The sequence below is a fragment of the Lepisma saccharinum genome, chromosome 1, assembly GCF_977018435.1.
Source record: "Lepisma saccharinum chromosome 1, izLepSacc3.1, whole genome shotgun sequence".
Taxonomy (NCBI): Eukaryota; Metazoa; Arthropoda; class Insecta; order Zygentoma; family Lepismatidae; genus Lepisma; species Lepisma saccharinum.
Genome location: NC_139229.1, coordinates 199,101,072 through 199,114,856, shown reverse-complemented (window position 1 = coordinate 199,114,856; position 13,785 = coordinate 199,101,072). Strand labels below are relative to the sequence as shown.

General features: G+C 35.1%; 1 protein-coding gene across 1 annotated transcript in view; it reads left to right on the top strand.

Annotated features, from left to right (window-relative positions):
- Positions 1-13,785, top strand: part of LOC145978154 (uncharacterized) — a 45,494-nt gene that overhangs the window by 3,664 nt on the left and 28,045 nt on the right. The window contains exons 2-6 of the mRNA XM_083110596.1: positions 1,418-1,512; positions 4,599-4,629; positions 4,999-5,139; positions 9,112-9,352; positions 11,650-11,775. Of these exons, the coding sequence (XP_082966722.1) occupies positions 1,418-1,512; positions 4,599-4,629; positions 4,999-5,139; positions 9,112-9,352; positions 11,650-11,775 (634 nt within the window). The remainder of the gene's footprint in view (positions 1-1,417; positions 1,513-4,598; positions 4,630-4,998; positions 5,140-9,111; positions 9,353-11,649; positions 11,776-13,785) is intronic.

Sequence of the window (13,785 nt, the reverse complement as noted above, 5' to 3'; positions counted from 1 at the left end):
ATGTTGAAAAAAAATAATTAAAAATTACCTTATGCAAGCATGCATGCTTCCCATTAACAATACATTTTCCGTTGAGAAGTACTGTAAGTATCGTAGAATAGTGGGAATTAATGTAGAAGTAAATCGGAACCTTAGTAGAATGCATTTAGGGACTTTATTGTAATGCTAAGAGAACCAAACCTGGCCTGCCTAACTTAACTACAAAAGCATATATTGAACAAAATCTTAAATAATCGCTAAAAACTCGCAGTATGTGTTAACAGAAGTAAATCAAAATCGAACCATGTTAAAATTGCAGGAGCAAATTTACAATAGCGTACCCCTCCCCGATTTTTGTAATATTTTGCATACTCACTAATTGAGGCCTCCTAATCACGAATTTGAAGTTAAAATTTGGGGGTCACGTGTAGAAATTGCAAAATAAGGGGTTCCATGATCATAACCGACAATGCACGATTGCTCATTATTTATCGCAAGATTTTGCGTTTCGAGTACTTAAGGAATGAAATATATATTCCTGACATTACTACGACCCCAAATTTTAACTATGCTTGCCTAACCTTACCGTGAATGGTTTGTGGGGCTACTCGTGCATGGTTTTACGACCCCAAATTCTAAGTATGTTTGCTTAACCTAACCCAACCTAACCTTACTGAGAATGGTCAGTGGGGCTATCCGTGAATGGTTTTGCGCTAATTGTGATAACGAACCGATAAAAAATCTTAGTTTCGTAGCACTTTAACGGCAAACGTTCTTCATCGATGACGCCATTTTTGTATATTGAAATTTTACAATCAATACATTGTTGCCAAACTAACCTGTAATCAAATCAGTCCACATTTCACAGGCTCTTCTACATCGTGATTGTCACTGTCATCTTCTTCGTCATCCTCGATGCATTTCTGTGTGGGGTTGTAGAGCTTACCGGCTAGGCGAAAGAATTCTAAGGTACGGTCCGATCAATCTGTACAACATTAACAATATTTTTACTGTTCTCTTCTGCCATTCTTACACGATCCATGCTCTCCAAGTATGAAATCAACAGTGTGGCAATGCTGTAGACAGCGTAACTAATTGTGAACGTCAATTGTTCATATCAACAAATATGGTTCCCATACTTGTATACGGAGAATCATTGCGAGAATAGAAGAGCTTATTTTTCAACTTGTACACGTTACTGAACAATTTCTACACCTCACCCCCAACATGTTAACCTCAGATAAATCATCGTGACTAATTATTTTGTGAGTATAAGCAGTAGCATAGAAATTACAGAAGGGTCCGGTATTGTAAATTCTTGCCAAATTGCATTTGTAGCATGATGAAATTGCAATAAAACAAAAGGAACTTGAGCTGTAGGATTGATTACAAGATGTGTGAAATATTTTCTTGATTCCTAAGTATGATTACTTAACAGGTACTTGACAATAATAAGCCAGAAGAGGAGAATAGCACTGATGACACCCAGGATGAGATTATGCATCAGGAAGAGGAATTGCAAGGATCTAATAGGTAAAGATTCATTAACAAAAAAATATTTTTCCTTTAAATACAGAATATTTTATCACAGTGGAATATAGCAATGTATAACATTTTTAAAATATTTGTTACCATTATTATTTTGAAACGTAACTGACAGATGAGTCATTCCATGCAAAATCAACACAGATATGTGCAATTTCCAACCTGACCATCTCTGAATTTCATGAAATTTGGTGAGTCGAAACTATACATCGAACTTAGTAACTATGACAATTTTGAGTGTCCTGCGTCTTGTAATTGTTAAATTATTCAAGGTCAAATTTAGCATAAATTGCCCTTTTTGAGCCCGCTTAGATATAATAAATGTGCTGTAACTCCGCCCATATTTCGCCTAGGATGCTCAAATAAAGCTTATTGTACAGTGAATTGAACAATCTTTCCAGTGATATATAACAAGTCTACCTTTGGGCAAAAATATACTTTTGTCATGTGACCTTGACTTTTGACCTCGAATATCTCAAATATATCCACCAAAAATCGTGAAAAAAATATATTTGGCCCCCCATGCCATACTCTAAAACATTTGAAAAAATCATTGTGAGACTGCAATGGGATCAGAAGATACAAAGTAATATGTGTAACTATGTGACTTAGAAAAGCCTCATTGCATGAACTATGACGAGTCAAAAGTCCCTTAACACCGCCTACAAAATGTAAAGGAGTTATCCTGGTCAAGAAAGAAATATGTTAGGCACAGGGAGATCCCTAGCTGTGTGTGTCAAGCGCAGGTCCAGCATATTGTTGACCGCCATATTGAATGCAACGCAAAAATTTCAAAGGAAAGGGGGTGATGTGATGTATCAAATCAGGCTAGAATTTCACGAGAAATGAAGCGGCGAAGGTTTTTCCAACATATCTTTAGCCAGCAAAAAGTTATTACTGCATACTGCATCCTTGCTGGCCTTTTGGTCCCTTTGCATTCCCAGCATTTTCCCTTAATTTTTCAGCTATTACCATTTTCTTCTTTTCGAGGTGTTAAAAGCAAAGCATTAGAATGCTTCTAACGTGTTAGTAACTCATCGAGATCATGCTGACATCTCGGGAGAGAAAGAAGTATACACACCATTGCATATGATTTTAATCAATGACATTCACCAAATAGTTGAATACTGAAGAATATTGGGAAAAGTATCTCAAATAATTATGTGAAACTTCCTTTGGAATGAAAAATTCTTCAGTGACGAGACTAATTTTTATGTTCATGGTGAAGTTAATACAAAGAATATTTTTATAATCTACAGTAGACAGATCCCAGCCGAATGGTTGTTGCTGGTAAGCTAATAATGTGGTATAGTGTATGGAGAACGAGAATGGTTGGTTCATATTCAACAACGGATCTTTAAATGGCGAGGACTTCTTGGATTTGTTAAATGAACAGGTTTTTCATCCTTGCTTATGGGATATGGCACTTTTTCAGAGTTTTGAAACAGGACAGAGTGTGACCACACTATGTGGACATTGTGGCAATTTACTCATGGTAAATTTCTAGGTAGATTGATGGGCAGACAGGGATCTATTAAAGGGCCTGTACATTCCCCAGATCTAACATCTTAGGAGGACTTTTACCTTCAGAATCATTTGAAGAGAATGGTGCATGCACTAAAAGTCCCTCATATTGACCATCTGAGAGAAGGCATAGTTGCTGCTTGCGATGATGTTGCACCTGCTACATTGCCAAATGTTCTATGTGAGTGTGAGAGACGTCAAGGAGTTTGCTCACAGGAACATTGACAACATTATAATGTGCATATATCGTAAGTGAAGGATATGCATATAACTTTTTTGCTGGCTAAAGATATGTTGGAAAAACCTTCGCCGCTTCATTTCTCGTGAAATTCTGACCTGATTTGATATATCACATCACTCTCTTTCCTTTGAAACTTTTGAGTTGCATTCAATATGGCGGTCAACAATATGCCATATGCCAGACCTGCGCCTAACGTATTTCTTTTTTGACCAGGATAACTCCTTTACATTTTGTAGGGGGTGTTAAAGGACTTTTGACTTGTCATAGTTCATGGATTGAGGCTTTTATAAGTCACATATTTACACATATTGTTTTGTATCTTCTGATCCCATTGCAGTCCCAGAATGATCTTTTGATATGTTTTAGAGTATGTCATGAGGGACCATATATATTTTTTTTCCACGATTTTTGATGATGACATGTTTTGAGATATTTAAGGTCAAAGGTCAGGTTCACATGAAAACATTATATTTTTATCCAGAGGTAGACTTGTTATATATCACTGGAAAGATTGTTCAATTCCCTGTACAAGAAGCGTTATTTGAGCTTCCTAGTTGAAATAGGGGCAGAGTTGCAGAACATTTAGTATATCTAAGCGGGCTCAAAAAGGGCAATTTATGCGAACTTTGACCTTGAATAATTTAACAATTACAAGATACACGAGACTCAAAGTTGTCGTAGTTACTAAGTTCCATGTATAGTTTCAACTCCCCAAATTTCATGAAAATCTGAGTTGGTCATGTTGTGAGCTGTGTTGATTTCATATGGAATGATTCAGATATAATGTAGAAATATAAAAGCTATTAAATTTGATCCATTGCTATGGTTTTTAAATATATATATTAATCTTGAACATAACAATCATTTCCAAGAAAGAGAAGTGAATGCATACCCTAATTCCAACTAATGAGGGGACTAAAATAAAATTATTATGACTGAAAATTTGAATTTTGCTTGATATTTCATTTATTTGAGTATTGCTGTTAATAAAAGTTTCTGTTTAATTTGCAATGTTAAAGATTACTTAATACAGTACATACAAACAAGTATACAGAATGCTATTAAACAGGAGAACAATTTTAAAAAATGCAATGCAAATTATGGAAGATCTTGTGATCCGATCTTTCTGCAGCTTTTAATTTAGATGCATGCTAAAATTCTTTATTCTAGATATGAGCAGACTAGAGGCAAGTGATCAACAGATTCAGTTTTCGGTAAGACACTCTACATATTACCTTTATCTCTATGGCAAGATAACTAGAAAATTTAACACTCTTAAGTAATTATTATTATTTCTTATTTTTTACAGTACTGCCGCAGCAGAAGATTTACAGGTGACAGTAAGTGCATTTTTTATTTGATTTTAACTTCATAATCAATATATTTTTTAAAAACCTATTTCGGTATATAATTTTTTCCACCAAATTTGGGATCAATCATGAATATGTTTCCATATTTCAGATGTAATTGTAATTTACAATGAAAATATATTGATGTTCTTGCTTGTAGTTTCTTGTTTATTATGTAGTACATTGTTGGTAACAAAGTAAATGAAAAATGGCTTAGTAAATATAAAAATTACATAAAGAAATAAACATTAAAAGTGCATGTGCATGTATGCACACATGCACTCTCACTTACTAACTTTATCTTTATGCTGTTATGTTATCAAGTAAGGTGAATGTTTATTGTTCTATATATACTTTTAGGTTACATCAGAAGCCACTGAGCTATCTCACATGCCCATAGAAATTTTAGAAAAAATACTTCTTCTTCTTGATGGGTGTTCTTTTGCAAGAGCGGAACAAGTTTGTACAACCTGGAAGGAAACCATTGGCATATTGTCGCAGGTAAGTGTGTCTTTTTTTACAGCAGTTTTTTTTGTAATTCTGTCACCACTACGAACCACCTTTTTATTTTTTATTCTATGGTAGTGTGCATTGTTTTAAATGTTGGAAGAAACAGCTAGATATGGAGATCCCCTTCTGAAATTTGGGAGGCTTATCCACACCTTCTCACATTAAAGAAGTTGTCTGGCGAGTTAGAACTAGACTGCATTTTTTGCAGTATTACCATGCTACATGTGATTTCTGTAAAGTCGAATGTTATGATGGTAATTAGGGCTGAGTCAATACCACTCTGAACCAATGCTGATACTCTTACTTATTCCCACCGATACCGATACTTGAAAATTGCAATAATTAAAATTTGTTCAAAATATTGACAATATTTGTGTGGAAATATTCTTCTCCACTTAATGTGCATCAATTTACCAAGAAATTTGCTTTAGAATATTCAAGAAATATATCAGAACAGGAAAATATATGTTATGTAATCACAAAATATAGTTTTTCTTGCAAAATATATATATATTTTTAAATTTTGCATAATTTATCAGGATAATCAATCTCCGCGAAAGTTACGGTGCCATCTTTGCTGATGCCGTGAAAGAGCAACATGACGGAAAAGTATCGGCCGATATCGGTAGATGAATTCCAAACGATACTTTCTGATATCAATACCACTGGTATCGGCTCAGCTCTAGTGCTAATAGCATGTAGCATGAAGTAACAACTTTTAAAAATACTTGTTGTTATCTTAAAATCTGACCTCTACTCTTCAAAAGGGGCACAATTGATATTCTTAAGTGTCACATTACATATCCATTTCCATAATGTTTAACCTACTGGAATTCACTGATTATATTTTTTGAAAAGTAAATGTAGATTTTTCATATATATTATTTCTACTTTACAAGTTATATATGAAGGGCTCGGGTGCAAAACATGGTAAGTGACATTTTGGTCATTTTGGAGTTACAATGTGCATCGTGTAGTCCCATCGTAAATGGAGTCGAATCGTACTCGGAGTGTTTCGTTTCGTAAACAGATGACAGAGCTAGACGTGTTGAAAGTTATGGTATCTACCAGTTGTCTCATGTAAAGTATGGTAAGTAGCAAAGATGGCGGCAAAAAGGCTGTTACTAAATTGCAACATCTCTCAGAAAGTTCGCGAGTTGAGGCAACAGCAAAGATGAGAAATAGTTAGAAAGTGTATTGCCATAATGCCATATGTCCCACCAACTAAGAATGAGGAGAATTAAGAGGTTGCCAATCAAAAATCGCGACTAAAACTGTGCATGGCCACGTACATTCTATTTCACGTAAAACGTGGTATCTACTGTAGATACCATTGCTTACATGCAGCAGTGCTCATAATGGCAGTTTCGAAATAAATTTTATTCTTGTACGTGAATGTGAACTGCGATCTAGTAGAGAAGCACATACTTTTCTTCTACTAGATATAAATAACTATAGGCACATAGAAATTCGTTTGATTTTTAATTGGGTATGCGCATGTAAGGCTGCTTTAAGATACCATGCCTTACAAGCAATGTCAAAAATGTATTACACTTAAGGAATATGTAATTTGATCTGAATCATATCAATTATTTGGAACAGTTTAGTTTCTTTATAAAATATTTCTTTCATAAATCTATAATGGGCATTTTAAAAGTTATAATATTTTTATGGTGGACTTCATAACATATTTGTAATTTAATTAACTTTTGTATTTATAATATGTGTGACTTTGATGAAAGCAGATTATTTTATTGTTGATATTGCAAATATGTCTTCTTGGTTCGAAGTTATAAATATTTAAATCCATAAGAGCTAAATATCAGTGAAAGCTATTAAAACTTAAGCCCTGTGTACATTTGAAATCATTATTTACAAACATGTCAAGTTAAAGAAAAATACAAAAGAAAGTTACGAGGTCATAGTTGTGTCTTCATTGCTTTGCTTTTTTTTAATCCGCATCTTGTGTCACTTTTGGCTTATTTGTGAAGATGGAAATGAGTGAGGATATGATAAAATTGATGAATAAGCACCCGGCACCCCTGGCATCCTAACCACTCCACCACAGGGGCCGGTAATTGTTATCTTGAAGATAGCGATTTAAACTAGAAATGGCCTTTTCAATAAAAAAAAAAAAGGTTTTTCAATTTTTTGTTTTTTCGAGAAAAAAAAATCGTTTTTCACTTTTGTGTTTTTCGAAATAGAATCGTACTTCCACTTTTCATTTTCGAAAAAATGATTTTTAGATTTTCAATTTTTCAGAAACAGGAGGCCATTCCTATTTTATGTATAAATTGCTTATTGAATAACAAAAATTACCATTTTATGCAATTTGGATTGTCTATGTAACACAGCTTCATATCAAGAGAGGCTTGTGAATCACATTCTTCTTGGCATGCTGAAGTAATAAATAGAGCCTCTGTGTGTGTGTGAAGTAGATATGTAAACCTGAAAAACCACTCATATATAAACATTTTTTTATGAATATTAATCTCCGTTTAGATATAAGGAAGTTATTTTTAATCACAAGTATTCAGAACTTATTTTTTTAAATACTAATGTAATAAAACGATGAAATCTACTTTTCTAATGGTGTTCATTTCAGTCATAGACGTAGGAAAGCAAAAACTTGTTACAAGTATGTAGCTCAGGTTATTATTTATTGAATAAAATTATTATTATTATTATTATTAATTTTTGTGTTACAAATTGTTATGGTTGCTATAACAAGTCTAATGTCAAAATATTATTATTGAACTGACATCACAAGTTAGCTTGAATAAAGCGGTATCTGATCACTCATTTTGATAATATCGTTGTATGTAAAGCATGGTAACTACAACAATTCCTTGAACAACCCTCAAACAAATCGCATGTAGCACCACCGAAAAAAATAAATTGGATGAAATATCATGTTTGTATGATAGTAAACATACAAGTGAATTATATTTGCTGTAAATAATTTAGAAATTTATTTTAATTTGTAAATCAGATTTTTTGAAACGTCAACTTTCAATATCTCGAAACCTGCATTTTGTCACTTACGATGTTTTACACCCGAGCCCTTCATATAGATTATACAGGGTGTTTCTGTGACCTTGAATAACATTTGCAAAATGGATGGAGACTGACTCAAGTACCAATATGAGGTAAGGAACTCTAGTTCGGAAATGCATCATCAAAAAGTTACAATCCAAAACTAGTTGGGGCTGCCTATAATGGTGGAAAAAGACAACTGAAAGATGCAGCTTGTAGATTTAATACGGATATTACTATAGTGTATCACAGCACTCTAAATGAAAACGAACAGTAGTTGTTCAAAATGGCAGCCCCCGGTACCCCATGCAGGCATGACAGCTTCACAAGAAGTTCTGTCGCATCCGCTCTTAACTTCCATGGAGTCCTTCTGATGATATCATTGGCAGCAAGGATTCTTGCCAGGAGGGGATGAAAGAGGTATCCCGTCCCAATTGTCAGCTGTTACTGCCAGGCAGTGCACCCTGAATTTCTGCATTACATCTACAAGCTGCATATTTCAGTTCTCTTATTCCAGTGTCATAGGCAACCCAACTACTAGTTTTGGTTTATAACTTTTTAATAACGCATTTCTGGATTGGGGTTTCTCATATTGGTACTCCAATCACCCTGCCAGTTTGTTTCAAGACCATGGGAACACCCTGTATATCATCACACCAATTCCAAAGCCTTGAATGTGCTAAACCTTAGGCCTACTTCTGAGATAAACACATCATAATATTCAAGATCGCTGAAAAAAAAACAGCATTGTTATCTATAAAATATTCATGTACTTATGGCTATTTATTAGGTCATATAAGTTAGCAAAAACACTCAGAAACTGCACTAGTTGAAAAAGTAAAGAAAAGTGCACATATTTGTAGTTTTGGCATTTATGCAACAATTTCGTACTATTCTTATCAGTATATTTACCCATTCAATTAACAGAAATCTACAGCCTGGTGGGATAAGTGTGTAAATGAAATTCCAAATGATATTCTCTTGGAGATTATGAGCAAGCTGTATCCATCGTGGAGAGAAAAGTCAAACTACGTTAAGGACATTGACTGGAGGACAGTGTACAGAAGTTACAAGCAGTGGAGGAGCATTGGAAAATGGCCATATCAAACACGGCGCTTGTACCAAGCTGCCAACAGTGTGGAACATGTGAGCTGTGTTTGTCTTTCAGGTAATTAAAAAATGTTATATTAGTATGACATGTCATTTTATTTAACAAAATATTCCCAAAGTGTGACCCTTTCATTAATTTTGCTTGTGGTGAACTACCCCATGGCAGAAATTGAGGTTTCTGTTTTAACGTTGCAGGAACTGAGGATCCTTTCCGTTGTTGTGCATGCAGACTTATTTTCAACTATGTTATTTACAAGCCAATAATTATACATAACCAGTAGAGTGCTGCAATGAATGTTTTTTGCTCGAGAGGCAAATAGTTCACACTGGCAACGCTAGGTGGCATGCAGAATTGATAGGTCTTACGCTCGAGCAAAAAATGCCCGAGCGGGCGGAATACACTCGAACTCTCTAACCCTATTAGTACACAGATTTTCATCATTTGTGTAAGGTAATGGATCCTCAAGTATGGATCGTAAAGTAAAAGACGAAGTGAAATTGAAAAATAAGTGAACATAGTCATCATCTCCATGTTAAAATGCAGTTTTGTATATCTTACCGAGATACGTAAAAATGAAATAGATGATTATGGGCTGAAACTACCTAGGCTTACATTTTATGTTTCTACAATTATTGTCATATTGAAATGATGTTCGATTGAATGTTATAACTGCATTTTATTACTTTGCAGAATATGAATCCTTTTCAGTAAGTGAACAATGATGTACTTGTACATGATGCATTGTGATACGATATTTTGTAATTGCTTGGAACTGGACCTACAGTGTAAAGAATTACCCAAACCATTATGTGCATCCTCCAGGTATCAAAGTATCGAAGCTGGTGGAGCGCATGGTGGTTCATTTCTCTGCGATAATTAGTTCTCTTCCCATCCCGAGAGGGTAGCAGGTGGGAGACGATCCTCAGGGTGTCTACCAGTCTGGAAATCCTCGAAAATTCAGGAATTTATTTTGTTATGGGAATATCATGGAAATTTACTATTTTTCTGAAAAAAAATCAACATTTTTGTAGTAGTGCACAAAAAGTAAGATTTTGAGCAAAGATAAAGAGCACAGTCAAGAAATTTTTAATTGGTTGTGGGCAAACTATACTTCAGTTTGATATACTGAGTATTACCAGTAGGTGCAGTAAAACTTTTCTAGTCAATACTCTAGGAAAAGGGGTCATGTTTTGAACTAATAAAAATTTATTATACTAAGTGCTTATTGGAATTTACCATTTTCTTATTGCAATTATTAAATTGTACTATAGTTTGATGTAGTATGTACATACTATATGCTATAATTATTTAGATTTTTTTTAAAAAAAAAAATAATCTTTCTTAACAATTAGTCAATATGTGGTAAGTATTTCGTAAAAGCTCAGCCCTGAGACTCCTATAGGAAATCCAATTTCTCTTCAGTTTCCTTCTTGTTATTACTTTTAACATGTGAAATGAATATTCTAAAACCTTGCTTAAGTAGAATTCTACTGTCAGATTAAAAGTTATAAATACTCGAGTTTGGACTCCAATTAAAAAATTATCATTAGACCTACATAAAAACCAATTACATCAAAATTTAGCTTATTCAATTCTGCGTTAATTTGTGCTAACATTTTTTTTTCCAGCATGCCTTCGATTTTTTATCGTCGTGACAAAATAAGTGTAGCTTTTTTCAAGTTTTCCAAAGGATCACTCTCTGAAATTCTATAAATAAAAAATGGGTGGTTTGATCATGATGAAATTTTAGTATGGTGCAGGTAGAAAAGTTTTAAACACAATTCTTAATTGTCAGATTTTTAAAATTTGTCAAAAAAACGTTATTTTCAATTTTGCGAAGAAACTTTTTCTTGGTATTGGGCAGTCATACAAATACAACATTGGTCTTGTTTTGAAGCTCTTTGCATCAGTTTTTAAAATCCATTATAATTTTCAATTGACATTGCGAAACAAAATTTTGTAGTAGAGATTTTTATTCAACGGAGTAAGGATGTATGTGAAACGTGGCAACACCGTATGCATAGACTCACAGTGACAGCCTGCAGTTTCCATGGTTCAACGGACATCACTATGTGCCACTTTTGCCCCTGCACTATGCTAAAACTTATCCTTCAAGGAAAAGTATACTGTTCTTGCCCCCCTAGTTTTGGAACCCAATCGCCTCGACTGTTTAACACAAGAATGGTTCTAATGACTTGGTCTTAAAAATTCAGGGAATTTGGTTTTTATGAAATGGTAAACACCTTGATCCTGTCCTCTAAAGGTTAAGAAATATTGCTTTCTATCTTGGAGAGGATTGCTCTTGTTCATAAATTTATATGGTTTTTAAAAAAGCAGTATTAATGTCATTTCAGGTAGCTGCATTATATCAGGACATCTCTACGGGGGCATTCATGTGTGGAACACCCATAATAAGCTTCTAGCAGTTGTGGCTGCACATCAGAGAGAAGTATCTGACATGGCCCTTATGAGTTTTCTGGGTATGATTACAACTTATGTAATTTAAAGATTGTTAATATGCCTTAGTGTCACATAAGGAGAAGTTAAATGAATTCTTATTTTTGTATTTGATAAAGTAAGAGTAATATTTTCAAATTTACTAAGCATGTTATTCATACGAATGTAGCTTTCCTGGCGACGTGATTTGAACAAATGTTCTCGGATTACCAGCCACGTTAAATTGGAGTTTGCTTCCAACGTTTCGAGGGCATACATTGCTCTCATCTTCAGGGAATGTAGAAATGGAGACTAGTGTAGGTTAATATACATGGCTATAATGTGGCGGAGTTTGGATTCTGTCTTCCTATTGGCTCTCTCTGGATCCTGGTGTTCTCATTGGCTAGTGTCTTGTTTTTACGGAGGAGTGGGTTCCAAGCCTGACTGAGCTGGAGTTCCACGTCCCTGTTGAGATTGGTGCTTTCCCATGATATGGCTATGGCTTCCTTTACCCGTCGGTCCCAGTAACCGGCACATTTGGCTATTATTTTGGTGTCGGCAAATAAAATTCTGTGGCCCTCGGTGATGCTGTGTTCCGCAAGTCCTGATTTTTCTGGTTGGAATAATCAGATATTACGTTGGTGTTCATTCCGCCACTGTTCAATGGTGCATCCCGTTTGGCCTATGTATGGTGTCCCACACTCGCAGGGTATTCGGTATACTCCTGGAATATGGAGTTCCAGGTCATTTTTGACTGAACGTAGTAGGACCTTTGTTTTCAGTGGCAGCCTGTGAATGGTCTTCACTCCGTGCCTGGCTAGAATTCTGCTCAACTTCCCATAGGCGTGTTCCACGAATGGTAAAACTGTTACAGTAGGGTGTTCCTGTCCTGTGTTGCTATTGGTAGAGGGGCTGGGTGGTGCAGTATCTTGACTGTGAAGAATCGGCCCTTCCAAGGGCCACACTGTTGTCTGTGCTTCGTCTCTGCTGAAATGAAACTCCCTTGTTGATCGCCCTGTTGATATCTCAGATATGGTATCCATTCTGCTGTAGGCTGATTCTGAGGTGATTGAATTCTGATTGTAGATTCTCATGGTCAGAAACGGTTACTGTCCTTAGGGCTAGAGTGTTCTGAACGGCGAGGCGGAAAAATCAGGACTTGCGGAACACAGCATCACCGAGGGCCACAGAATTTTATTTGCCGACACCAAAATAATAGCCAAATGTGCCAGTTACTGGGACCAACGGGTAAAGGAAGCCATAGCCATATCACGGGCAAGCACCAATCTCAACAGGGACGTGGGACTCCAGCTCAGTCACACTTGGAACCCACTCCTCCGTAAAAACAAGACACCAACCAATGAGAACACCAGGATTCAGAGAGAGCCAATAGGAAGACAGAATCCAAACTCCGCCACATTATAGCCATGTATATTAACCTACACTAGTCTCCATTTCTACATTCCCTGAAGATGAGAGCAATGTATGCACTCGAAACGTTGGAAGCCAACTCCAATTTAACCTGGCTGGTAACACTTGTTCGAATGTTATTCATATTCTATACAGAAGTAGTCATGCTGCTTTGATGATAACTAAAGTACGCATGGCTCTAAACGATTCTGAGTTTATGTTTAGACACATTTTTTAAACATCATTTACAAGTAAATTACTTTTCTAGGGGTTGGAAAAGAAAATGAAAAAAATATGAAAGGTATGGGAGCTTTGTGTATGTGACAATTTTGACTATTGTGGAAAATATTAGTTAAAAATAAAGAATGGTAATGTACATACACTAACTTAAACCCAATTTGCAAGATTTTGCATTTTTTATCACAGTACTGGAATAGATATCCAGAGTTTTGAAATAATTCTATGGGATACGAAAATGTTCTCAATTGCAAAGAAAAAAAAATGTGAACCAATAATGCAGATTTAAAGAAAATTTAGTAAGGTGATTAATTTAAATTGGCCAGGTTGAAATCAAATTTTAAAAATTGAAAAAGTGATTAATGCTTGAATGCTAAAGGCAAGGTAGGTTCAAAATGTGCAACATT